Raw genomic sequence first — 25777 nt, forward strand, 5'->3', positions numbered from 1 at the left:
CTGCTTATTGTGTTGCATTTGTTTTAGCAGTGTGATTTTCCTATTGTCCTATGTTATAGTGAATAAATACACACACACACACACACACACACACACACACACACACACACACACACACACAGGTTTACCTTCATTACCTTTCTGTTGGTCTAGTAAAGAGTAGAATTAACCCTCTCCTATCCCAATAAGGTGATTTTATTGCTTTTATGTGTGGTTGCTACTCTGTCCAGAAGGCCGACTGAAGGTAAGATGAAGCAGGCAGCTCATGATGGCGCTCTTGTTTGTCTGATTATTAAGACGACCGCCATCATTAAACTACCTTCATGTGATGAATCTGCTGCATTGCTACATGCTATGCAAAATCATTAAGTGGAAGGTTCAAGAATATATACTTTATATCGACCTATAAATATCTAGATATGTATGTAGATATCTATACACAAACACATCTATATCTATCTGTAGACAGACAGATGGATGTCGATCTCAGCTAAGTAAAGAAAAACAGGAGTCCATCTCTAGTTAAAAAACTGAAGGTCAGTCAGTTTGGAAAATTACAAAAACTTGAACGTGTCCCCAAGAGCAGTCACAAAAACCATCAAGCGCTACAACGAACCAGGCTCATGAGGACCGCCCCAGGAAAGGAGGACCAAGAGTCTCCTCTGCTGCTGAGGACCAGTTCACCCGAGTCACCAGCCTCAGGAATCTCAAGTTAACAGCACCTCAGATTAGAGCTCAGATAAAAGCCACCCAGGGTTCTGGTAGCAGACACATCTAGACACCCACTGAGACTCAGAGGAGACTGAGCCGATCAGGCCTCTGTGGTCCAACAGCTGCTAAGAAACCACTGCTAAGGAAAAGCAACAAGCAGGAGAGATTCGTTTGGGCCAAGAAACACAAGGAATGGACATCAGACCAGTGGAGATCTGGGCTTTGGTCTGAGGAGTCCAAATTAGAGATCTTTGGTTCCACCTGCCGTGTCTTTGTGAGATCGATATTTTTTGTTAGAATGACACCACCTTTCAGACAAAATAATGGTCAATCTGCTGCGCTTTAATATTTGTTAAACCTCTGTTGATTATAAGCTGCTTTTGAGCAGGTGAGAGCAGAGTCAGCTACCATCGCCATGGAACCGCTGAAGCTCGCTGGCCAACCTTCTTCTTAGTCCAGACTTCAGGTGAGTGATTTCTGCTGCAACATGTCCATCATACAAAGACATTGTCCTCATCCTCCTCACTGGTCGCAGAGCAGGCTGGTCTCAGGGCTGCTGGTGTCCACGTCCCCCCAGTAAGGCAGGATGAAGGGCAGGTGGGCTACGCTTCTCTCCAGCAGACCCCACAAGTGCTGGCTCACAAACTGGTTGCCCTTGTCAGAGAGGTGGAGCCCGTCAGACAGGTAGATGGTGTAGTCCTGGAGAGAGTCCACAGGCTGGATTTAGACAAAGCACAGGTCCTGAATATGGAGATTTCTTTCTTTCCACATGAAATAGAGGAACAGCCATTTATGGTCTTCAGTATACTGAGCATCACACACACACTTACATCTGGATGGAGACTTGTTTCCCCTGTATCTTCTTACATTCATTGAAATGGTCTTTTTTTTCTTCCTCAGAGCACCAAGGAAGCTTCCTCTCTTTATTTTGTCCCAAAATGACTTCATGTCCGTTAGAAATGGCTTCTCTTGAGTCTTTTTTGTGTGTGTGTGTTTTTGATTCTTTATCTCAGTGGGTATCTTTTTTTAATCTGTTTATTTGTCATTTGCTCTTGTAATTGTGAATAATTGTAAAATAAAAAAAATAACTATTCATTTATTAGTATCTTCCAGTTTGATTGGCGATGTAGAAATTCCTTCTAAAACACAGTTTTATAAACAACAGTTTCCATGTCTGACCCTCCCATTTCCCTCGGCCCAATCATTTTATCAGCTGATTGGTTCATTTATTCACCGATGTTTCCTTGAAGAATCAAAAAGAGATGGCAGAGATTTGTTTACTGTAGTCATGGAAACCACAATTGCAGCTTCTCTGCCCTCATGTACATACTCTCAAACAAACACTTGTAGCTTCTAAACTAAAACACTCACACCCAAAACACACCACTGAATTCCTGACACAAAACTCCACAAACTAATGTCTTTACATTCCCCTTTTGACCAACATATGCAGAGTTATGACTTTCTTTCACAGTAAAACTGGCAAAATCCTCCTCTCTCTCCACTCTGACACAGATGGCAGAGAGCGAGCAGAGAAGGGAGGGGCTGTTGAGCCGCATTTTGTAATAAAGTCGCATTTTGTAATAAACTGCCCAACGCATTTTGTAATAACGGTGCATTTTGTAATAACGGTGCATTTTGTAATAAACTGCCCCAACGCATTTTGTAATAACGGTGCATTTTGTAATAAACTGCCCCAACGCATTTTGTAATAACGGTGCATTTTGTAATAAACTGCCCCAACGCATTTTGTAATAACGGTGCATTTTGTAATAAACTGCCCCAACGCATTTTGTAATAACGGTGCATTTTGTAATAAACTGCCCCAACGCATTTTGTAATAACGGTGCATTTTGTAATAAACTGCCCCAACGCATTTTGTAATAACGGTGCATTTTGTAATAAACTGCCCCAACGCATTTTGTAATAAATTTTGCCGCATTATGTAATAAGTTATTACATTTGGAGAAGATTATAACAAAATGCACTTGCAACTTTTTTATTCTCTAGGAGATGTAATAACATGGTGCATTATGTAATAATACCTATTATTGTTGTTTGTTAAACAATGAATTTACACAAGAGTGACTTTTTGTTGTTTTTTATGCAATTTCCCTTGCTATGTAGCCCAATAAATCTATGTATGACAGAACACGTTTTGAATTATATAGGCCAATAACTTGTGGCCAAATTCAAAGCTCTACATGGTCTGTCACTCAGCCAGGGAGGGGAGGGCGGGCTGTAATCTGATTGGCTGCTGCATCAGTTCTACAAAGATCATGCACTGCTTGCATGCTTAATTGAGACAGCCAACAGAGTTCAACATGATGCCAGGTACGAAAAAACTGTGTCAAATATTAGTGCTAGTACTTGGTCATGTGGCAGAGGGGCATGGAGAACATTATCTGAGTTTGGAGGGACCAGTCACACCATTTATAGAGCATGTTTTGGATGCTCAAGCAGGACAGTTATATGACATCAACACACTTTCACCACTGCAGCCTGCCTCACCAGATGAGTCTGACCCACCTGTCCAGCCTGATGAGCCTGAGGACCCTGTTCTGACTACACCCCCTGTTCAGCCTGTCCTACCAACTGAAATGTTTCAGTCTATTATCAAAATGACCCTTGAGGATGACATGTCAATGCTTGGGACGTTTAACAGAGTGTCTCAACATTTTAAAGACATTGCAGATCGATTCCATCCATCAATCTATCTAAGGGAAACATTAAGCCAAAGCCTTGGGTTGGACGTCGTTGGAAAGCACACAATTAGTGTACAAAGGTTGTACAAAGCAGCAGGGCGCTTTGGTGGTGTGCCATTAAAACTCAAGGAGCTGTTTGGGAAACATTCCAAGTGGTTTATGGCTTGGCTGGTAATTAGACATATTAGACATGGACAATTTGAAATAACGGATATATTTTGGAAATAGAAATTTTGTTGTTTGTTTAGCCTTTTGAAGCAATTTCATATTTGTTTAAAATTAATCTTAGTGGAGAAATTTGCTGGTCATAGCAGCTCTCTAAACAAGCAGAAGATACTTACGTTGTTTAAGGTAGAACTTATATTCATTGGTTCATTATTATTTTAAATTGGCCGCAAGCCTGCATGTGTTGGTTGCATTTATTGTTGTTGAAAGGTTCTATAAATGCATAAATAAAGCTGTTCTTTACCTATTCATCAGCGTTTCTATTTTGTATGTGCATATGTTAATGTTTACGAATGGATTCAATTTTGATACCCAGAGTTTTGTTCTGTATTATAAGAAGCATAATAAGGTTTGTTGGATGTTTGTAACTATTCTTGATGTGGTTTTGGTATCCAATAAAAAAAAAATCTGGAATTTACAGAATATTCTCTGTTAATGCAACCTTTGAATAGTGTACTGAGAGTAATTGCTAAGTACTGCTACTAGGCTAATACAGTGATACTAATAATAGGCCTAACTTTTACAAATACTTTTAAGTAAAATAAAATACAATTAACAAACAAATAAACAATGCTTTAGAATTGTTATTACGTAATGCACCATGTTATTACATCTCCTAGAGAATAAAAAAGTTGCAAGTGCATTTTGTTATAATCTTCTCCAAATGTAATAACTTATTACATAATGCGGCAAAATTTATTACAAAATGCGTTGGGGCAGTTTATTACAAAATGCGGCTTTATTACAAAATGAAATGAAAAAGTTATTACATTCTGGACGTTTATTACAAAATGCACCATTATTACAAAATGCGGCTCAACAGGGGCTCTTAAAGGGCCGGCTCTCAGCTCTGCTCTCACACTGTGCAGCGCACTGAGGCTCGTATCTCCTAAACTACAAGGCCTAGGGATTTGCCGATTACACCGTTGGATTGGGGCCGGTGTCAAGGACGTGGCCGTAGGCCGCGCGGGGGCTCAGGCCCTAACAACGCTGCTTGCAGCTTTAATTAACTTTCTATTTTATTCTGGGTCAAATTCAAATTTCATCAGCTGTATGACTTTCATTCTATTTTATTTTCCAGCCTTCTGTTCCACATTCGAGTTGTGGAGCTCAAGGATTAATTGGACATTGAAATGAGAGAAATTCGTATTTTTGCTTTGATTAAATTATTTGAATCTTCCATTTAAGGGTGCCTTTAACCCATTTAATTTTGATCCTATGTGTGATGTTTGTTAGCGTTAATGTCTTACAGAGAAGTAGTCGAGATTCAATTCTCTAAAAACAGGTCATTTTATTTTTGCTTATTTAAAACCAAAAAATCCCCACCCACATATTGAAATCATCCATGAACACAAACATGAAAACGTAAACAATACACATAGTATTTCTGTTGCATGCACTTAAAATGGGACATAAAACGTGTTCAGTACCATGATTCATACAGTCTGTTACAGTGCTACAGTTGAAACCAAAGTATTTTACAATTTTAGGCTGCATTTACACGAAAACGATCTGAACAGAAAACGCAAAAGTGGCGTTGCCTCCTAACTTTTTATTCTGCGTTTACACGAGCATTTTCAGGAGGAAATCTGTGTGGAATTGGATTTTGTACGCACGCCAGGCAGCGAGGAGGTGGTGTGATACACCGCCACACAACACCACCAGGTGCGTGTGCTTGTGTAGAACTTTCCTTCTACTACCTTGCGTGATGTTCCTGAGGTTCTCTGTTGCTGTTAGAACATGTTTTGATATGTGATCCGCAGGTTCTTGGCTGGAGGCCGACCCAGAGGAACCCATCATTTAAAACAGGATGAGCTGTGTGTGAAGTAAACACGTGCGCGACCTGAGTAGAGCTGAGCAGACTTTTGCGTCTTTAGCAGTCTAGACGGGAACGCGATGGTGAAGTGTATTTACATTTTTCCACTCTGGAGGGTGGTTCCAGTTTTTTGGCTTTTTCAAGCCCCCAAAATGCCATCGCCGTCTAAACAAGAGGCAAATCCGATAAAATATTTTGTTATTTTCACCCGCGACCGTTGTCGTGTAAACAGGGCCTTACTGCAATCTTCAGATAACATGAAGGCACCCTGAAAAAAAAAAAACTCACCATAATGGAGTTTACTTACGGAAAATGAGACTAATGATATAAAAAATTGTTTTCCTTCCAGTAAAAATATCACAACTGGATATTTTTGTTCCAAATCAAAACCTTACTCAGGTGTAAATACTGTTGGATTTATTCAGCACAATGAGGACAAGTAGTTTGGTCTCATTACACAACACTTCTGATATGAAACAAGTGGTGAAAATATCAAATTAAAAATAAAAACAAAGTGAGAGCGAGGAAAGCATGTACTCATGAGTTGATAGAGTGAGATCGTGCTCCTCCATCATCCTCCTCATCCTCACCCTGCTGTTCCTCTCCCTGGCTGAGCGGCTGTCTGTCCGACTCTTCCTCGGTCGGTCCTGATCTTTTCCTGGTCTTGTTCAAGATCCCGTCCTGTGAAAAAAACAAAAACAAAAACAAAAAACAGAAAAATCCCAAATGTAAGCATGAACTGCAGTACGCTGTGGTCACATGTAGAGAACTACACACAGAGAGGTCACCGACCTGTCTGTGATCGACCACGTTGAGCAGCACTGAGGTGATGATGCAGCTGACGGTGTTGGCTAACATGAAGATCATCATCCTCTGCCAACGCCATATTGGAATCTTACTTTCACTGGAAACAGGAAATTTGGAAAACAGTAAAGGTAAGCAAGTATCAGGGATCCTCTGGTCGCTGTTACTAGACCCAGATCTTGGGTCCAACTAAAGATGTCATACTCAACTGTACGCAGATGACTCATTAGTTCCAATACATTTACAGTATCAGAAAAGTTACATTATTATGTCAACAAACCGAACCAAAAACCTGAACCCTAAAACCGTGATACCTTGGATTTTGTTACCTCTTAATTCCTACCTTGACTTAGTCCCTAAAATCTGCCCAACGACCAGATTGGAGATGCCAATCCCAATCATTTGGATGGAGGTGGCCAGGCCCATAGCTGTCCCTATAGTTGCCTGAGGGACCACCAGAGGAATAGACGGCCACATGCTCGCCTGAAACACAACACACACATTCACAGTCACAACATCACGGGTAAAAATGAAATTTTAGGGTCATATTTAATACATTAAACCAAGTAAATCTAATGCAGTTGCTATTTCTATGTGCAGTGGCTTTTATGTTGGGGATGTGAGGACAGATACGATTATGCAGATTTATAATCGAGGGTACTGCTCAAATCATATGAGAATGATGCTACATCTAGCCTGGGTCCTGAAATCAATTCCAAATTTTCTCCTCAGAAAACCCTCTCTTACCAGAGATGAATACAGACAAGTTCAGAATCCTGTGTTACAGCCAAACTCACAGCAGCAAAGGAGTAAGTGACTCCCAGCCAGACAGTGGAGACGAGAGGAGGGACGAATGTGAAGGCGAGGAGACCAAAGACGGGCAGAGTGAGGACAGCACAGGTCACAGCGAAAACCCCTCGCAGACCCACATAATCCTGGAACACAAAAGGTGATACACTGATATTAAACTTCAGAGGGTGAAAGATGCAGTAAGACGAAACAAGTTTTAGTACTTACGATGAGAATGCCAACGCTGGCTGAGAGGACCAGCGAGCTGTCGTAAACCGCCCCAGCGATGTAGGCCGCCTCCTTCTGACTGTAGTCATCGTATTTATCCTGAATGAATTTACTGGACAGGAAAAACAGAGCATGTGTGTGAGTGTGTGTGTTTCATTTAACTGTTTCAGGTCACGTGGATGGAAGCAGAATTTAATTGAGTCATACACAAATATGACACTTAATAATTTAAGCTAACGACACCCATATCCTGGGAATAATTGTCGGTGGGAGCCTTGGGGTGCTATATATAAGTACCGTTGTTGGTAATATTCAAAACTCATCTAGAATTGCCAACAGGATATGAACATATAGCAGTTTTGGCACAAATACACCCACGTATTAAACCTATCTACTGCTAACCAAGTAGCGCCAGTCCATCCCATCTTATATTCATCTTTATTTCCCGAAATGAGTCATCAGTATGATGCTAGGAAAAAGCAAAAATGTTTATTTATATTTATATATATATACACATATATATACATATATGTGTATATATATATATGTGTGTGTGTGTGTGTGTATATATATATATATATATATATATATATACACACACATATATATATATATATATATATATGTGTGTGTATATATATATATATATATATTTTAAATTATTTTCTAACATGTTTTAGAAACATGATAAAACTAAAGTTAAAGGTTAAATAAGTATATAGACAAAGAATTTGTCTGTAGTGCACCCCAGTGGCGCATCGGTTAAGTGCATACCATGTAGGCCAAGGACATGCAGAGAACCAGGGATCGACCCTGGCCCACGTCCTATTCTGCAAGTCATGTCCCCCTCTCCCTGTACAGCATTTTAAAAACGTTCATAAAACAATCATAAATGAGCCTTTAGACAGCCTGAAATCTTACTTTGTAAAGTCAGAATGACAAGATAACGAGGTTTCGAAAAGAAATACTCCAGAATGCACACCCTTGGTTTAACCCAGCCAATAGTCAAGGGGAGTGCTATCACGACAGGTGAAACTATGGTAAAAACACATTTCTGGACATGCTACATCTTACTAATAATTATATAACTTTTGGGACAGTGTTGATGTGTTGGCTAAGTGAACGTTTCTGGATTTCCATCCATCCATTTTCAACACCGTTCATCTGTTAATGGTTGAGGGAGGGCAGGAGCCTATCCCTGATGATGTTGGGCGAGAGGTGGGGTTCACCCTGAAAGGGTCGCTAGTCCATCGCAAGGCCATCAGGAGCAATTAGGGGCTCAGTATCTTGCTCAAGGATTCCTTGACATGGTTACCGGGGGAAGTGAGGATCGAACGAGCCATGCCGCCCCTCATCTCTGGATGTCTTTGACACCACCAGCTGCCCTCAGGTTTTTTCAGAATGTGAATTTGAAAACTGTCCGAAACTTACACATAACATCTTTAAACCTTTGCAACAAGTGGGACTTTACCTGGCATCCGCGATGAAGGGGAAGATGCCATTATAAAAGAACATGATGGTGAGAACCAGCAGCCAGTATCTTAGCGACAGGACCTTCACATCCTGAATTCTCTGCACACACACACACACACACACACACACACACACACACACACACACACACACACACACACACACACACACACACACACACACACACAAGGGTTAAGAAGCTAAGTGTCACGTTGTAATGAAGTCGTAAGAAACATGGTTTAGACTAGTGTTCTTACGACTTTGCGGGACTCCTCTTGGATGGCACCATCCAGACCCAGCTGCCTCATTCCCACCTTGTCTAGGGTGCTGACTATGATGGCTGATACAAAGCCCAGCACACACAACAGGGCACCTATAAAAGGAAGCACCAAAAAATATGTTTGTAGTGACAAGGGTTCGGGTTAAGGAGAGATGAAATTAGCGGCCCGTCCTCTGTCTTTGCTTTAATATCTGTTATTAGTCTCATAACTGATATTCATATTCCCCCCAGTTTTGCAAGAGTCTCTTGTTTTGCTTTTCTTCTTCAAAAATGAGGGGAAAACAAGAAATGTATGATTTATGGGCTTTTCCAAAAGAAACACTCACAAGGTTTAAACGCGTTGTTTATCAACGGGGGAAAATATTCACTTGTAACATATTAGCCCAATATCATGCATCCTACCGGTAGCCTTACTTTCCCATAATTATGCACTTTTTTTTAATCTTTATTCCTCATTTTCATTTCGTTAATAAAACTGCTCAAGTTTAAGACAAGATATTTATAAAGGTCAAAAAGAATTCACATTAACATTTTTAATACTGCACAATCTCAACAAGATTTGAGCATGATAATAATAGTTGCCATCAGTTAAATTCATCTTCATATTTATTTAAAACTAAATAAACTACACTCAAAATGTAATCGTAGTGAGGTGGAGATCCGTTGTACAGTGTTAAGGAGCGACAAAAATAACTACTAGGAGCCAGGCAGTTCTTTTTGCAGGTTTAATTATAACTTTATCATGTGACGCATAACATGTGTGTAATATTAAATCCACATCAGTTTTTAATATATCAACCGCACTTACCACCCCACAGTGTCCACTGCATGCCATATTTTTCTTCAAATTTCTGGGTGAGGAAGAAGTTCAGGACGGACCCCAGACGGGAGAAAGCTAACGTCAGACCAAAGGCCAAGGCTAGTTCCTTCCCCTTGAACCAGAAGGCTGTGATACGGTTCTGAACAACTAATGAGGAAGTGGAGAAGACAACAGTTTAGCAGCCAGAATTAAGACTGCTATGGGGACATTTTGATCAATTGGGGGGGGGGGGGGGGGGGGTGTCTCTCACTGGTCAGCGATCCGTTCCCTGATCCAAACAGAAGCCGGCCCGTAAGCATTAGTGGCAGCAGATACGAAGTTCCTCTGAAATGGGAACCGAGTGCGAACAGGGACGAACCCAAAACACACAGGAAGGAGAAAAGAAAGACCCCGACTGTAGAGAGGAGGAAATATCATCAGTTTGCTGCAGCAGCGTAAAAAGATAAATTAAAAAAAAAACATTTCCATTGACTCACAGCGGTTTCCTAGTTTGTCAATCAAGAAGCCGGCTATGATCACCACAACTGCGTTCCTGTTGACAACAGAGATACACACTGTACCTTTGCTCTTATGGTCAGATTTTCTTCATCATGCAGCAGCGTGTCGTACTCACGTCCAGGCGTAGATGGCGTAGAGGAGATTGTACTGCTGGGGGGTCATCCCCAACCCCTCCACGCAGTCCCCAGTCCCATTCAGCACGGTTGCATTGGGACATGTCAGATTCTGTCAGAAAATTAGTCAGAAAAAATATTATTTTCAACAAAATCGCAGCAGACCTGCACACCTGTGGTCCTGTTAGCTCGGCTTGCTGGGACACAATTTAAAAGGAGCATGCCAGCATTTTGGGTAAATTAAACTGTTGTTCCTTTAAAAGGTACATGACATTAATTTGGACAACATCAATAGCGCTTCCACAATAAGCCCTTCTGCCCTCTCCTCTTACCCCTTGGAACTGATCCTGCAAAACACTGGGAATGTCAAAACAGAAATAGGAGCCAAATGTCAGCAGGCAGTTGAAGAACAGCACCAGGAAGCGATAGTAGCCTGTAGAATCAAAAGAAAGGAGTTCTCTCTTGAGTATGTTGTGAATATCTAAAACAGGAAGACATATTAATACTTCAGAACACATGTGCAACACACATAAAGGAAGACAGCATAATTACATTTAATAATTAGTCTAATGTGTTTTTTTTTGGGGGGGGGGGGGGGCTGGAGCCTATCCAAGTTGGCATTGGGCGAGGTTAAGATTAACAATTGGCAATTAGTGTGGATTTTCAAAATAAGAGCAACCATCTCAAGGATGCACTCTTACCTGCTTGGTGAAATTCAATAACAATTTCGAAACCGCCTCGTTGTTGATTACATAGGAAAAACGTGGCGGATCTCCTCTAAATTTAGGATTCCTCAGATGGTCAAACATTATCCTTAGTTAAACATTTTAACTTCCCATTGAGTCAGACGAAGCAGATCTAAAATGCTGAGTGAGCTGCTGAGGACAGATTTTGGTCACGAGGATCTGCAGACTAACGTATTAGTATTATTTTTTTTTTTTAAGAAAGTAAAACTACTTCCAGACTCACCTTTCTCTGCCGGCTGGGCCATACTGAGAGAAAAAAGACGAGGAGAACCTCTAAATCCCAGCTCACATACTGTACCGTACGTGTTGTTTACATGAGCAGGATAGCGCGTTCCACAACAACGGCGCTTCCGGCGGCTACGTGGAGCGAGCTGATGACGTCATTTGGAAAGTCAACTACGGGGAAGTTAGTCTCAGGTTGGATGTTTGGGCTCAGCTTCTTGCTCCCAGTTTCTCCCACTGTCGACATTAGACAGGAACCAAAGATAGTTAATTTTCTCTTTGTATGAGTCGATATTATTAGGGCCTAAACCTGAATTATTATTATTATTATTATTAGTAGTAGTAGTAGTAGAAGTAGTAGTAGTAGTAGTAGTAGTATTTGCAGTTGTTTGATTTCCCCATATTTTTTAAAGCTACGAACTGAAAAATAATCATTTTGTCTCATGCAGCACTCTACGCGTATAATGAGATTATTTACATAACTATTTGAATAAAAAAATACATTAAATATTTGACTCCAAATTTTTAAAAAAGCTATTGAGCTATTATTACCAGATTGGACAAAAAAAAAAAAAGAAGACAAAAATAATCTTTAAAAAAATTTTAAAAAACGGTGTGCAGTTTTTGGTTATGAAGAGTTAGAAAAGAAAAGGAAAAAACACACTCCAAATAAAAAAAAAAACCCCCACCAACTTTTGCAGTTAAATATCACGTAAGATAAATGCTGAATTGTGAAAAGGGAATTCTTTTTGCTGCAAACTAATCCAGACACTAGAAAATACAAGAGGTTATAACATATGTAGAAAAATAGGGAAAAGAGGCTTGTCCTAGATTTCAAACAAATGGTGCTTATTTAGAGTCCCTACCACATAACAATATGGAAGCTATTAGAAAAATAGATGAATTTTGCAGCATATGAAAAATACATTGTGCCCTGAAATATTCACACAAAGTAGAGGAAGCAATAGAATTACTGATAGTATGTCCTCTATCTATAAAATAATAACATCTAGAACTTATTTGGTTCCCGGGGTCGCATAACATGGAGGCATTTGATAAAAATGGATGAATTTTGCAGTGTACGAAAAACAGACTTTGCACTAAAACATTTGTAGAAAATGTAAGACTGTTTTGTTTTTGTTTTTGAAATCCTATCCCTAAATTTCTTATTCAATTGTACTGATTTGGAATTATGGCATGTCAGCTATTAAGAAATATAAATTTGATGAGAGGAGAGGCAACAAAATAAGAAAAACAAGCGTTTGTGTCCTTTACTTCTCATCTAGCACTAATATGTTGTACTGCTTTGGAGTTCCTAGTTCGTATCACTTGAAAGCTATTGGATGAAAATGATTAAATTTACAGCGAATGAAAAATGCATTTCGCACAATATTCAGATATACGAAGTCTTCTATTTTAAAGGGGTTGTTTCCTAAAGAAATATTACAGAATTGTTTTAAAAAAATAGGTGTTTTTTTCTTTGACAGTAGTAATAATCATTTGTTTTTATTTTAACTTCCAAGATAATAAAACTAACAAATGTGAAAGCTTATGTGACAGTTTGTGCCCTCCGTTTCTTCTCATTTACGACTTAACCTTTCCGTTTTTTTGCTAACAAATAAAGCGCGTTTTGATCTTTTGTCCCTCGGCGGACACCGTACTGTGATCTTTACTATGTCTTTGTGATTCGTGTGTTTTGAACATGTGTTTGAGAGCTCCTCAGTGTTTTTTAAAGAAGTGAAATGTCTGTGCTAAGTAGAGCAAAGACCTGGGACATATCTGAGTCTGACGACGACATCGATAGTGGCACCAAATTCAGTGTAAAAGGTGACCAGAGCGAGCAAGTGCCTGTTAGCAGAGACTCGGAGGATGGAGCGACTTCAGGCTGCGAAGACAAAAACCTCCCACCATCAAACACGACTATCGAGTCTCGTCCCAAGTCTCCTCTGTCTGATCCACGATCAGGTACCCCAAGTCCTGCCAAGAGACGTCGGTCCAAGGAGGAGGTGGAAGCGGAGAGGCAGAGGATGAGGAAGAGGAGGGAGGCTAGAGAGATCCAGAGAGCAGCCAGAGCCCAGGAGAGGCTGGAGAAGAGGCAGCAGAGCCAGAGGAGGAGAGACGCCGCGGAGCTCCTCAGGAGCCTTAGACCGGAGAACTGCGTCAAGAGTCTGACCGTATGCATCCATCCAGGTACGCAGGCTGCCTGCAGTTACTGTCAGTTACTAGATTGACACGCCCAGGATTGTGGAAAATACACTTTAAAATAAATTTTAAAAGACGCCAGTGTGGATCAGGATCAGTTCAACAGGGCTCACAGAGTTGATGAAATCTGGTCATGGAATTGGAAAACAAGTCTCTATAGACCTGGAAAAGTTTTTTTTTTTTTTAGTCGACTGAGAAGATCTGTTTTGCCTAAAATTGATTTTTAAAAAAGGTTAAAGTTCTATCAAACTACGCTTGAGCTTACTTAACGTGAATTTCTTTGTTTTATTTATGAGCAGACTGGTGTTTAAGGAATTAGTGGTTGTGGAACCTGTAATATGGGACACCATTCAAATAAATTTTCCGAATTACATGAAGATTAAATGTATTTCTCTTGAAACAGAAGAAGAGCTGGGTGGTTTCCCGCAGCCTCACGCTGGATCAGAACTAAATCCATGTGAATTTATGCATCTTTCAATTAAATATGTACAGTTGAAACAGTAATTCCAGTTTTAAGCACCGATTTGATCTGGCCTTCTGCCCCTCCAGCATGAAAATTTGAGGTCATTTGGCTGTTATCCTCCGGAAAGATGAGGAAGAGCACTGGAGGGCGTCGTCTTGTAAGCGGAGGTTGTCGGGACAGTTTAGTCTAATAAGTCTTTCTCCAGCTCTTCTGCAGCGGGACGGCTCTGACGTCCTGCTGGACACGCTGGCAACCTTTGACTGGAGGTGCAGCATTAAAAACCAGCCGCTCCCTCACAGCATCACCTGGACCAGAGAGTTACCTCAGGTTGGTCCTTCTCTTGTTTTGTGTATTTTCTGACTTTTTTTTTTTTCTACTTGCGGTCTTGCTTCACCGTTTTGTCTTCAGCAGGCAAAGGATGGGGAAGGAACAGTGGAGGAGGAGCAAGTGGTCCAGGTGCTGGATCTGACTCAGTTCTTGGACACGGTGATGTCGGTCAAAAAGGTAAGCGGTCAGTTCGGATTGTTGCTCTGATTCAGGTAGAACGGACTTGCGCGCCATTAAATCTGCATTTCATTGTCGCTGCAGTTGCTAGAGCGCCAAGGGGCGGAGCCAGAGGAGGATTCTGTCCTCAGTCCTCTTTTGGAGTTCCTCAGCCGTAATACAGAGAAGGTGGTGACCGTCTTAGTGACCGACTGTCAGAGGGATTACAGGTGTGGCAGTGATTGTAGCCCACAGAATGAGATGTGGATCTATTCCTGGATTCCTGACCAAATCTGTTGGTTTACTGACCAGCAGGACAAACCCTGGCGGTGGGTATAAGCTAGCTGAGATGCTACAATCCAGATTGGACCTGAAGGATGTGGACGTTGAGGAGGTTTGTTCATCTCCTGAGAGCAATCAGTTGCCATAACAACACATTGGTATCCTCAGGACACGTTTTTACGTAGCTTTAAGGTGTTGTGTTTTTCTCCCCAGGTCCTTGTGTATTTACAGCTCAGCAAAAACATCTCCCTGGTCTTGGTGGAGGGTTGGCAGGAGGTCACTAACCATGTGTGTGCCGTCACCAAGGCCTTGTCAAAACGCCCTTTTAAGTACGCTTCTGGAAACATTTCCCTTAAACACTTACGCTCAATTTAAGTCTTCATATTTATCCCTAAACAAAACATTTAGAAGTTGTGAAAAAGTCATGAGACTCCCATTAGGAATGGATCGTTCCTCGTTAAGCGTCAGTTTACTGTCACCGTAGATATTCTCAGGCATTCGACTGTTTTTGGTGACACCTTTTGGAATTAAAGAAAAAAGACGAGCCTGTTGCATTTTAAAAACAGGCTCGTCTTTAATTTTGATGGACAATTTTTAAAAAATGATGCAACATGACACAAAATATTGTTTCGGGGGCAGAAAACGTTTGAGGTGTTAGTGGCGGTATTGCAGGTAAAAGTTGGATGTTTCTTTCACGGATGAAGGAGAAGACGGCTGTCAAACTTTAAGAAGCTTGTAGAAGTGACCCGACGCGTTCACTCGGTAGAGATGAGAGCAGAGACGAGCGCGTGTGTGGTGGAGAGTGTGAGGAGAGTTAGAAGGACAGAGAGTTAGGAGAATACGAACTTCTACTTTTACCACTCTACTTCTTTCTGTACACAAATATTCTACTTGTCATGAATGTGTGTACTTTTACCACCTCTGCCCATCAGGAGGCTAACAGAGCAAACGGAACTGCCTTTCTGTGTGGATGGTTCTTGGGCTAGCGGGGTTCGGGTAGAGAGGGACGGTTCTGGTCTGATCCAGGTCTGGAGCCGGCAGATCCAGCAGCTTAACAGAGTCAGTTCTGCCGTGGCCTCCGCGGTGACCGCGGCCTACCCGTCTCCTCGGCTGCTACTGCAGGTAAACACACTTTTAGCTGAGCCATGGGATTGTATTATAATCTAATTAAATTTTGCACCGAATGTAAAAACCATCAGTCTAAAATGATTTTGTGTGATCATTGGCTCTGTTTTTTTGAAATGTAATTGTTTTTTAAAAATAAAAAATTCTCTAATGAATTCAGAAAACCAAACATGTCAGAAAACCAACATGCACGTCAACAGAAGTGACGTCAGGCAGCAACGCTTAGCGCAACCCTTTTAACTAAGGTCAAAAAGTGAGCTCCATCTTGACCTCAGGTCCAGCATTCCCAGTGTTCCCAGACTGACTTCATGTGGTGTCGCGTAGGCGTACGGCAGCTTGGGGTCGGAGGAGGAGAGGAAGGGGCTGCTGGCTGGCCTCTTGGTGAAAAGCAAAACAACAGAGAGGAGAATTGGACCAGAGATCTCGTCCAGAATCTACCGCTGCTTCACGTGTCAGAACCCCCAGTTGGTGCTGGATTAAGAACAGAAGAGAACTCAAGGATTGTTTCTAATCATGGCTCTGCTGCTAAACTGCTGTATTTATTCTCTGAACGTTACCATCTTCGTTAAATTTGTACTAAACGATTGTGCAATAATGAACCGCAGCCTGTGTCGTTTTTTTGTTATATTTTATTTTATAGAATTGTAAGAAAATTCATAAACAAAGCGTAACTGTGAATACAAAACTGATATCTTCGTGCAAACCAGAATGCGAACCTTGATTACAAAATACACATTTACAAAAATTTCCATTGTATCAAAAAAAAAAGAGCCCCCCCCTCTCTATCCCTGAGAAAAACAAGTAAGCACACAGATTTACAGGGTGAGTTTTGGAGTCAGAGTCTAAAGTCTAATCCATAGACGGTGACTTGCATATGTTAGGAACACGGTAGCAACACTTTTGGCTCTCATGGTGGCTAAAACAAACTGACACTGCATTAATGTTTCATTTCATTCACTACATATTCATTCTCCTCTCCACATTCTTTGACAAAAAATAAAAATAAAGCAACAATCCACTCAAACAGAAATACTGGCTAAAAGATGCTCTTCTAGCCTACACTTCAAACAGGAAGCTGTGATGTCATAGCTAGTGAAGTCAAGTCCAGCGGCATCTTTTGCACTGATAATCTTCTGGCTCGGAGCAGCAGCTGTCGTAGTCGCTGCTGGGAGGAGTTGGAGGGCAGTGGCAAGTGCAGGGTCTGGTTTGAGGTGACGTATGACAGGGGCACTGGTGCAGGACTGTATCTGGGAATGGGCTGCTGCAGGGGCTTGGGGAGGCGCAGGCACTGAGCGTGGATATCGGGCTCAGGATTGGGCTTGAAGGTAGGCTCATCGCCTCCTCTTGGAAGTCCTCGGGTGAGTCCGTGTGCTGCTCTGATGCTTCGGGGCTGCTGCTAAGGGTGAAAACCCAGCCCAGTTGAGAGTGGAGGAGGGTGCGCAGGCCCGGGGGCAGCTCCAGGGTCCCTAGTACGTCTGGGCAGCGCGGCAAGATTTGGCGAAGCTGGGCGCAGCAAAGGTACTGCAGGGAGGTTGGTGTGTAGCAGGCACGGATCACCTTCATGCTGCTCTTGGCTGCTGTGGAGCACACCATGGGGTAGAGCTTCTTGTTCTGCAGCCTGGTGGCAGCAACACCTGTAAGATGACACGATGAACACAATTAGTCCTCATTCGATTACTAGCTTTCATGAAGCTAGCGAGACCTGCTAGCTGGAGGAGCACGCACCTATGCAGTGGCGGTTCTTGTAGAAGGTCAGGGTTCCGTGCCAAGTGTCCAAGTGCATTCCTATGATGGAACCTTGACCAAACCGAGAGGAGAACTTCACTTTGTTCCCTTTGTGCTGCAGGAGACCTTTAAGAAAATGTATATTTCATCTGGTTACACTGAGTCATGCGAAGAATCCCAAAGTGGTTCTTTTTTAGATCAATGGCCCCTAAAACTTTATAAATTAGACTATGATTAGCATGTTGCTTCGATTTTTCAGGTGTTTTAGTACTGAAAATGATTGAAATTGATGACAGAACACCCACTGTGGGCAACACTGCTCCAGACTGAGTTTGAACTGTAACCTCTGACCTACTTACCCGTGTAAGACAGCCCCCAACTGTCTTCATCGCTGCCGAGCAGGCTGCCGAAGTTATACCTGAATTTCTCCAGATTCACCTCCGGAGTTCCAATTCCCACCATCTGCAGGAATGAACAAGAGCAGCTCACCCTTCACGACTGGACCAGGATGAGACACGCTAATTCTCTCGACGTATTCCAGCAAGGGTCGCCTACCATGTCAGTGCCGTAGACGGGCGACGTCATCTTGACCTCCCAGAAGTGTTGGCCCTCGGCGAGTTCCTTGGTCCCGCGGATGGCAGCCGTGCCGCAGCTGTAGTCGGAGTGAAAGCTCACCTTCCTGTTGTCACAGCTGAGGAAAGCTCCGGAGGATCTGCAGTGCTCATCCCACACCCAGTCGAAACCTGAGAGGACACCGAAGTATGAGGCTGGAGGATCGTTGATACTTGATTGTTTGCGATCGGCTTGTATTTATTTTACAGTTCAACTTTCCATTCGATGCCACTGAAACGTCACAAGACAAGCCACCACTGACTAATAAATAAATACATTAAAAAAATACAACACATCTCTCTCAGTTTTAGTGGAAGTGGCCCCATTTGTTATGCATTCTGGGTAAAGAAATCTACGGAATGGAATGTGAGTTTCAGGTCAAGTCTGTGCTTGGGAGATCATTCAAGTTTCCAAAAATGAAAAGCCTCTCATAGATAGACATGGAAGCATACAACATTCATACGAACAGGAAATAAGGATTTAAGAAAGTCTGCTTGCTAATCAGTTGTTTAATACTTAAAGATACTTCAACTGTTAAGAGGAGATCATGGGAGTACGTAGTAGGAATGCAGGCCACTCCTCCATGCAGGTTTCTGAGATTCTCACGGTAGACTTTTTTTCTTACATTTTTTTTAAAAATTTGAAATCTATGTTATTACTTCTTGAAGAGAGAATTTTTTTTTTTCCGTGAAAAGGTATTTAATTAATTCAGAGAAATTAGCGCTGTTCTTCAAATTAATAGGACAGTCTTCATTCTGAAAAAAAACAAAACTGGACGTTATTGATTTTATTCATGCGCTCAATTCAGAGATTACTAATAATTTGTGCATATACAAATGATATGCTTTGATACTTTTGGTACGACGTTCACCGGTTTTCCCTCACCGTTGTCCTCCTCCCCACACAGGCAGTCACTGATGACACCGAAGCCCAGGCTCAGCTCCTCATTTGGGTCACACTGACAGAAAGACTCCCCCATTACTGGCACTGTGCTGGGCAAGGCCTCCACCTCCGTGTCAGTCTGGGAAGAGTCCAAGTAGTCCACCTCAGACTCCAGCTCACTGATCTGCTTGACATAAACAGCATCGCTTAAGTTCATAGATGTGGCCATGATCCAGAGATGTTGGCTTGGAAGCAGGAAAAAGGGAGCGAGGTCCTCTGAAAGACTGGTTGTAACCGCCCTTGCACGCCAGAATCCAACCAGCTCAATGAGAGTATCATCACCCATATGACAAGTTTGAAAGCCTTTAAAAAGCCGTTCATGGTTCTTATTGGTGAGAGAGGTCACGTGGGACAGAGGGTAAATTTAGACCCCTTCCAAAAATACTTAACCTCCTATCTTTGCCTTTGAGGACCTGACCACGTCTTTGACCGCAGCCTTTTCATACAACGGAAAGCTACTGGTACTCAGGTAGAAACATGATCCCCCTCCTTCTCTCTCACTGCCCCCATGACAGTAATACTGGATTTCTTCTTCTGCAACATTAAGCAGGTGATGCTTCTATTTTTCAAGTCAAACATAACTTCTTCACTCGTGTCTCACCTGTGCCGTGCTTTGGCTTTCCCATTCCTCCCTGTCCGACATCTGGATCACTATCATGGCATCTGGATCTTGTTGTGTTTCACTCCAGGCCAAATACCGAGCCCGGCCGTTCCTGCCCCTTCTCAGCATGGCAGCCCTGTGTGAAGCAGCGACCCCCCCCCACACACACACACACCCTCTATTAAAAGCTGGCACGTTTACAGAGGGTCACGTACTCTTTATTTATGTCAGATGTCAGCGTTGACCTCCTGCTTCACTGCTAGTGCATTCTTTGATTTGCGTATGACACACATATCTCACACATGACGCACCAAACTTAGTGTTCGAGGAAGAGACAGAAATGACTTCCAGGGGCTTTCTGAGAAGAGCAGCCAGTTCAAATAAGGTCTGAAACAAAATACCAGATTGTACATTTGGCATTTATCAGTCAAACTTGTTTTATTTTATTTCTCTCACTCTCATCATGTTGTAAAAGATATGACTAAATAAAAGCTTAAAAATGTTCCTACCGATAGTTTTTAATTTCAGTTTTACAGTCAGCAGCAGCACATGCAAGGATTTCCGTTTCCTCACCGACGGCGAGCCCCTTGTGTGCTAGCACGCCTATTTCTACCTGTCCCATATGCCACAGTTGGCAGCAGGATGTGTTTCCATGCACTCGTTTAACCTCTAAACCCAACCTTCTGCTGCTCAGCCACTGGGCCACAACGTCTGTCAGCAGCAGGGAGACACAAACATGGTCACCTGACCTAGTGACCACACACTGTTGTCCACTGATCATAAATCTCTGCTGTCAATATGCGAGCTATGGCTATGCTTATAGCTCCTCCTACTCAGATGTTAGGTCAGTCTGTAGAGGGGAATTCTCCATTCTGCAAGACCACAGCGGCACAATTCAGTTGATGCATTTTCAACAGCGAGAGCGATGATCGCAGCAATGTTCATTTACCAATGAATTTCCATTTTTCAGTGTCTTTAAGGAACATTGTCATGGCCACACGTTCTCTGAAGCATCTGTTCACATATGAAAAACAAACCGAGAGCTCCGCATCAAAATGAACAAGCACATATTTAACCAAAATGAATGAGAATTGATGTTATTTGATGAAAACAGTGATATACGGAGATTTCCCTCTAGCAGTCACATGAACTCCAACATTCAGGTATTTGAGAAGCGAATTTCCGTGACTTTTCCTCAATTTTCTCTCATCATATAAACTTTGAAAACTTTTCCGACACTTTCAGATGTAACTGCTCTTCCAGATTTTTCAAAGACCCCCGATAATAATATTTGTCTTTGCTTTTTTCATTTTTTATTATTGACTTTTAATTGATGTTTGCATCCAAAAAACAAATCTATAATGGTCTGTTTACCACTCTCCTAATGGAGTGTTGATTTTGTTTTTCTGGAAAAAAAAAAAAAAAATCCCTGTTAATCAGGACCAAAGTAACCAACTTTGCCCTGGATTATTATTTGCCTGCATATAAAAAGTATAATAGATAACATTATGCTCCAGTGGTCATCATATTGTGCAGGTGCATGTCTGATTTCATGCCAACACTGAACCCAGCAGCTGGTGACTGCTCTGCAAGCAGGTGCGGGAGATAAATGCCAATAATTTAGATTAGTTTGTCGGCGGCTAGTCTCACTTTAAGTGGGCCTTACCCTACATGCATCACCTGGGCTATTCTGCCTCGGTTGCCTTATGACCTGAAGGATATGACTGGACCGATATGACTGACATGATTGTGATAGGGCAGTGGCAGCAGGACCAAAGAGGTTCGATTGCAGATATTCAAACTGATGCAAATGTTCAAATTCCTCCCTGTATTCTAGACGGCTGTTAATGCAACGCTCTTCTACATTCGCTGATGTATTTGTTTTCATTTGGTCGCCACATCTGTCAAAAACAAACAAACAAACAAACAAACAAACCCCGCAGTGAAAGAGGAATCATATTAAAAGTGCTCCTACCTTATGGTGGTCTTCTTATATGCCGTCTTGCAGTGGCTCATTTGATGGCCTGTGTGTCTCTATATCCAACTGTGGGACAGGTGTACTTTGCACTCTGGCCCACTTCTCACAAGCCAGACATAAACATTACTTCTCCACGCCTTCATCTTGCGCTTATTGGATAAGACCTGCAGGGAGGAGGAGTTCGTGTTAATCTACTCAGTTACTCCTAGTGGAGGTAACGGTCAGTAGGATAATAACTGGCTTTTGTGCTCGTCATCCGGTTTCCCCACGTGTGGGGAATATTATAAAACCAATGTACACACTACGCGGTATTTTCCAAGTACTTTCCCAGTGTTTTTACTTTCTTCAAGTGCGAATTCAATCACAAACTGGAACGTGTGGGAAACTGGTTAAATACGTGTATTTATGGATAAATGTGTATGCTCAAGTGTGTGTGGGTATGTGCACTATCATCTTCACCTACATTTACACAGCTATGTACATTCCTCCTTGTGTTCACATGCACACTCCTTTGTAACCAACCGTTTCCATGACGTCAGTTACCCTTATTACTGTTACACTTATTTGAAATGTACTTGTGACGGATTTTGTTACCAAACCTGAAAGTTGCCATGTAACATTTGAGCGTCCATGGCGCAGTTACACACATTATGGCACAATTGTATGTCCCGTGTGGAGCTCTGCAAGCTTATTGGTGGCATTAAAAGAAAGGCGGGACTTAAATGTGGTGTGAGTTTTTGATTGGGTAGGGGGTGGAGCATCATTACGGAAGCACTTGTCGCTTAAACTGCGTGCATGAATGTAACCGCGTATCTAAAATATGGACCAAAATAACGGTAGGTTACAGCGGAACAGATCAAATCTAAGATCGAAAACTTTTGTGTCGGGATTTCGTGTCATTGTAATGACGGAGGCTAGCTGCTGACAAAACGGGCTTTCTTACGAGACATATTGAATAATTAAGCTAACCGGCTAGCTGTAGCTTATCGATTTATTCAGTTCTTGTAGCTGCCTAAATGTCTCACATTTCTTCAAGTATTAGGAACCTGTTATATGTCCTACTGATTGGAAAGATAAATATATTATCATTACATTGTAACGATCAACGTTTAAGCCTGCTTGTGCTAAACTTGTGCCCTCGGGTGACGTAATGAGACGTACCTCTCAGTCCTTCCTCTTATGTCAACACGCACTGCCATTTAAGAATTCAGATATCCTTTAATGTATGTTTGGCTTGTGTATTTTGTTTTTTTTTAACCCTTTGCATGCCAGATGGCAGCATGGCCCAGGTTCGACACGTGGTGCTGGTTCTGTCAGGGAAAGGCGGTGTGGGCAAGAGCACCGTCACGTCAGAGCTAGCTCTGGCTCTCAGGCATGCTGGGAAGAAGGTGAGCACAAATAGCATATCCGTTTGTATGACAGGATACAGCTTGTGATGCACCTCCTTCAACGTTTCAATACAAGTAGTAATTTGTACTCTTCCTGTGGATATCACCTGACTTGCATCAGGTTGGCATCCTGGATGTGGATCTTTGTGGCCCCAGTATCCCTCGCATGCTGAGTGTGGGTCGACCTGATGTACACCAGTGCGACTCAGGCTGGGTGCCGGTTTACACAGACGCAGAGAAAAGCCTTGCCCTTATGTCCATTGGCTTCCTGCTGGAGGACCCAGATGAAGCAGTGGTGTGGAGAGGACCCAAAAAGAATGGTAATTTTGTCCGTTTCAACTAGTTAATGTTTCCATTCCTAGAATTTGATTTCTAACTCGTCTCCTGTAATCCCACAGCTCTGATTGGACAGTTTGTGTCAGATGTAGCGTGGGGGGAGTTGGATGTGCTTCTGGTGGATACACCACCAGGAACATCAGATGAACATTTGGCCATAGTGGAGAACCTCAAGAAACACAGGGTGGATGGAGCCGTTTTGGTGACCACACCGCAGGTACACATTACATGTGTGGACACTACCAAACACACTGTAGTGAGATTAGTAAGGATTACAAAGATTTGCCACATTTTATCCTTTGTTTTCAGAAAATTGAATGATTTTCCGTGACTGTTGTTCCCGTATTGGTGTTGCCCTACAGGCTGTATCCACCGGGGATGTGAGGAGGGAGATCACCTTCTGCAAAAAGACAGGTGTACGGATCTTGGGCATCATAGAAAACATGAGTGGCTTTGTTTGCCCGCACTGCTCGGTGGGTTTCTCACACCAGATTGTGCGTCCACACATGGTAGCTAAACATGCAGCTAAGGTTTAGCGTTACTAAACCGTGATTGAATAACTTCTCTCTTTGCAGGAATGCAGTAACATTTTCTCCAAAGGTGGAGGTGAAGAGTTGGCTGAACAGACAGGATCAGTCTTCCTAGGTGAGATACATGCAGTATCAGCTTCCAGCCACAAGGTGTCACAACACACTGAGAATGTACTCCTTCCTGATGAGTCAAACCTTTTTTTTAATATTCCTGCTAAAAAGGTTGATTCACGCGTCAGTGTAGAGGCGCTTCTAAAAGATGTGGTGTGATACGTATTAGTAATAATGGGTCAGATCAATAGTTTGCACTCTAAACTGATCAGATTAACATCGTGATGTAGCTAATTCAGCTGACAAACAGCTTTAATCTAACAGTGGCGCAATGTATTTTGACACTTGAATCTCACTGCTGTTTGAGGGACTTCAGGACAGCTGGGATTAACTGCGGCGGGAGGATGTGGTTCAGGTAGGGTAATTAATCACATCTTCCCCTTTGCAGGTTCTGTGCCCTTGGATCCTCTGCTCTGCAGCAGTATAGAGGAGGGCAAAGACTTTGTGCAGTCTTTCCCTGACAGCGCCACCTTCAGCACAATCAGCACTATTTGTCAGACCCTCCTCAACAGCCTCGGAACAGCCTGAGCCATGCTCTCTGCTCAAAAGCCTGGACAATGTCAACATTTCAACCCTTCAAACAGATTATAATGTGATACACTGCAGATTTCCTTGATTCTGTTTAGCATTTTACATAAAACACATCTGCATATTAAACTATTTAAATCATCTCATTGTCTACTTTTGGAAAATATCTAATAGTTAGAATGTGCAAGGTTGTGATCACACATTCTGCGGTTCTGGAGGAGATAAGAGTAATTTAGCTGTTGCCCTCCGCAGTGTGAACAAAGCAATAGTGTCAATTATTTTCAACAAGTCTTAAGAATTTTGCCTGCACACCACTGCTGAACCCGGAAGCCGCCCAGGAACGAGAACTATCAATTATAAGGAGAAATGGTTCCTTCAATTCAGTCACACCTTAATAACTGAGGGAGCTGTATCTTGTGGCCTAAATACATTGTTTTTTTTGCTCAATCCATAAAAGGCTCTACATGTGGCCCTTCAGGGCCTCCATACACCAAAACCAGCCGAGTCATACGCGCTACTAAAACACCATGTGTTTAGAAGCAAGTCAAATCTAAGTTGGAATCTTTAATTTGATTGTGAAAACATTCACGTTGACACATCAGGATTACTTCAATACCAGTGGTAATACAGGATTGTAGATTGGCGCTTCAGTAAATGCATCATCAGCAGGTCAATTTTCAGAACAACATACTCCAGATCAAACGCGACCATTCTTTTAAAACTAGGTCAAACGCTAATCTCTAGATTCCTGCTTCATCCCTCAAACATATTTGAGAAATAAAGTTTTTTTTCCCCTTTCTTGTAAGGAGAACTTCCTTTTTGATCTGGATTCAATCTTTCTGAAAGTAACCTGCTCTTCGGCTTCATATCCAATAGCAACAAAAACACTGAAATCCATGCAGGATTTTAATGGCTGGAATGTGGAAGAGGTGAGGTACAGCCACAGATGAGGAGGCAGGGAGGGAACGAGAGGCGAGGAAGATGATGGAGAGGACAGTTTTGGAAATTAATGTTTGTGAGACCCAACAGTGGGCGCACACA

The 25777-nt window shown here is 42.2% G+C and overlaps 4 protein-coding genes across 8 annotated transcripts; 2 read left to right on the top strand and 2 right to left on the bottom strand.

The window, feature by feature from the left end:
* Positions 1 to 1159: 1159 nt before the first annotated feature.
* Positions 1160 to 11576, bottom strand: mfsd1l (major facilitator superfamily domain containing 1-like). Of its 2 annotated transcripts, XM_086195143.1 has the most exons (14): positions 11432 to 11576; positions 10795 to 10895; positions 10465 to 10574; positions 10328 to 10383; positions 10102 to 10245; positions 9840 to 9998; positions 9009 to 9124; positions 8750 to 8850; positions 7279 to 7390; positions 7059 to 7196; positions 6605 to 6744; positions 6250 to 6361; positions 6048 to 6138; positions 1160 to 1410 (listed from the first exon to the last, which is right to left on the bottom strand). In XM_086195143.1, the coding sequence occupies exons 1-14, from the start codon at positions 11451 to 11453 to the stop codon at positions 1388 to 1390; spliced, it is 1425 nt and encodes a 474-aa protein (XP_086051269.1). In that variant the 5' UTR covers positions 11454 to 11576; the 3' UTR covers positions 1160 to 1387. The 2 variants fall into 2 exon arrangements, with proteins under 2 accessions (XP_086051269.1, XP_086051268.1); XM_086195142.1 differs by lacking the exon at positions 1160 to 1410 and having other exon boundaries at positions 4382 to 6138.
* Positions 11577 to 13090: 1514 nt separating this feature from the next.
* eme2 (essential meiotic structure-specific endonuclease subunit 2) lies at positions 13091 to 16620 on the top strand. Of its 3 annotated transcripts, none has more exons than XM_086194484.1 (8): positions 13091 to 13620; positions 14301 to 14422; positions 14504 to 14599; positions 14684 to 14808; positions 14891 to 14972; positions 15074 to 15189; positions 15793 to 15982; positions 16310 to 16620. In XM_086194484.1, exons 1-8 carry the CDS (start codon positions 13173 to 13175, stop codon positions 16463 to 16465), a joined length of 1335 nt encoding a protein of 444 aa, XP_086050610.1. In that variant the 5' UTR covers positions 13091 to 13172; the 3' UTR covers positions 16466 to 16620. The 3 variants fall into 3 exon arrangements, with proteins under 3 accessions (XP_086050610.1, XP_086050611.1, XP_086050612.1); XM_086194485.1 differs by having other exon boundaries at positions 14894 to 14972; positions 16310 to 16616; XM_086194486.1 differs by having other exon boundaries at positions 14507 to 14599; positions 16310 to 16616.
* On the bottom strand, positions 16606 to 25594 carry spsb3b (splA/ryanodine receptor domain and SOCS box containing 3b). 2 transcript variants are annotated; one of them, XM_086194488.1, is made up of 8 exons: positions 23005 to 25594; positions 21841 to 22007; positions 19866 to 20001; positions 19208 to 19388; positions 18266 to 18453; positions 18070 to 18172; positions 17711 to 17836; positions 16606 to 17619 (listed from the first exon to the last, which is right to left on the bottom strand). In XM_086194488.1, exons 2-8 carry the CDS (start codon positions 21879 to 21881, stop codon positions 17084 to 17086), a joined length of 1311 nt encoding a protein of 436 aa, XP_086050614.1. In that variant the 5' UTR covers positions 21882 to 22007; positions 23005 to 25594; the 3' UTR covers positions 16606 to 17083. The 2 variants fall into 2 exon arrangements, with proteins under 2 accessions (XP_086050614.1, XP_086050613.1); XM_086194487.1 differs by having other exon boundaries at positions 22307 to 25594.
* nubp2 (nucleotide binding protein 2 (MinD homolog, E. coli)) lies at positions 22548 to 24877 on the top strand. The gene is made up of 7 exons (XM_086194489.1): positions 22548 to 22679; positions 23116 to 23231; positions 23353 to 23551; positions 23630 to 23784; positions 23930 to 24040; positions 24143 to 24212; positions 24597 to 24877. The coding sequence occupies exons 1-7, from the start codon at positions 22664 to 22666 to the stop codon at positions 24734 to 24736; spliced, it is 807 nt and encodes a 268-aa protein (XP_086050615.1). The 5' UTR covers positions 22548 to 22663; the 3' UTR covers positions 24737 to 24877.
* Positions 25595 to 25777: the final 183 nt, after the last annotated feature.

The sequence above is a fragment of the Aulostomus chinensis genome, chromosome 23 (genome assembly GCF_037954235.1).
Source record: "Aulostomus chinensis isolate RoL2024-O1b breed Wild chromosome 23, RoL_Achi_v1.0, whole genome shotgun sequence".
In the NCBI taxonomy this organism is placed as follows: domain Eukaryota; kingdom Metazoa; phylum Chordata; class Actinopteri; order Syngnathiformes; family Aulostomidae; genus Aulostomus; species Aulostomus chinensis.

Bases quoted from the DNA above. Each gene is read 5' to 3' on its own strand.
- mfsd1l (XM_086195142.1), bottom strand. From the start codon at position 11,453: ATGGCCCAGCCGGCAGAGAAAG. The intron at 10,246-10,327 runs GTGAGTCAATGG...TCCTCTCTACAG, and splicing joins TGACAAACTAGGAAACCGCT to TCGGGGTCTTTCTTTTCTCC. The intron at 9,125-9,839 runs GTAAGTGCGGTT...TTCCTTTTATAG, and splicing joins GCAGTGGACACTGTGGGGTG to GTGCCCTGTTGTGTGTGCTG.
- eme2 (XM_086194484.1), top strand. From the start codon at position 13,173: ATGTCTGTGCTAAGTAGAGCAAAGACCTGGGACATATCTGAGTCTGAC. The intron at 14,809-14,890 runs GTGTGGCAGTGA...TTTACTGACCAG, and splicing joins GACTGTCAGAGGGATTACAG to CAGGACAAACCCTGGCGGTG. The intron at 14,973-15,073 runs GTTTGTTCATCT...TTTTCTCCCCAG, and splicing joins AGGATGTGGACGTTGAGGAG to GTCCTTGTGTATTTACAGCT.
- spsb3b (XM_086194488.1), bottom strand. From the start codon at position 21,881: ATGAGCCACTGCAAGACGGCATATAAGAAGACCACCATAAG. The intron at 20,002-21,840 runs GTAGGAGCACTT...TGCTTCACACAG, and splicing joins TATAAGAAGACCACCATAAG to GGCTGCCATGCTGAGAAGGG. The intron at 17,620-17,710 runs GTGCGTGCTCCT...GTCATCTTACAG, and splicing joins CAAGAACCGCCACTGCATAG to GTGTTGCTGCCACCAGGCTG.
- nubp2 (XM_086194489.1), top strand. The intron at 23,552-23,629 runs GTAATTTTGTCC...GTAATCCCACAG, and splicing joins GAGAGGACCCAAAAAGAATG to CTCTGATTGGACAGTTTGTG. The intron at 24,213-24,596 runs GTGAGATACATG...TCCCCTTTGCAG, and splicing joins GACAGGATCAGTCTTCCTAG to GTTCTGTGCCCTTGGATCCT.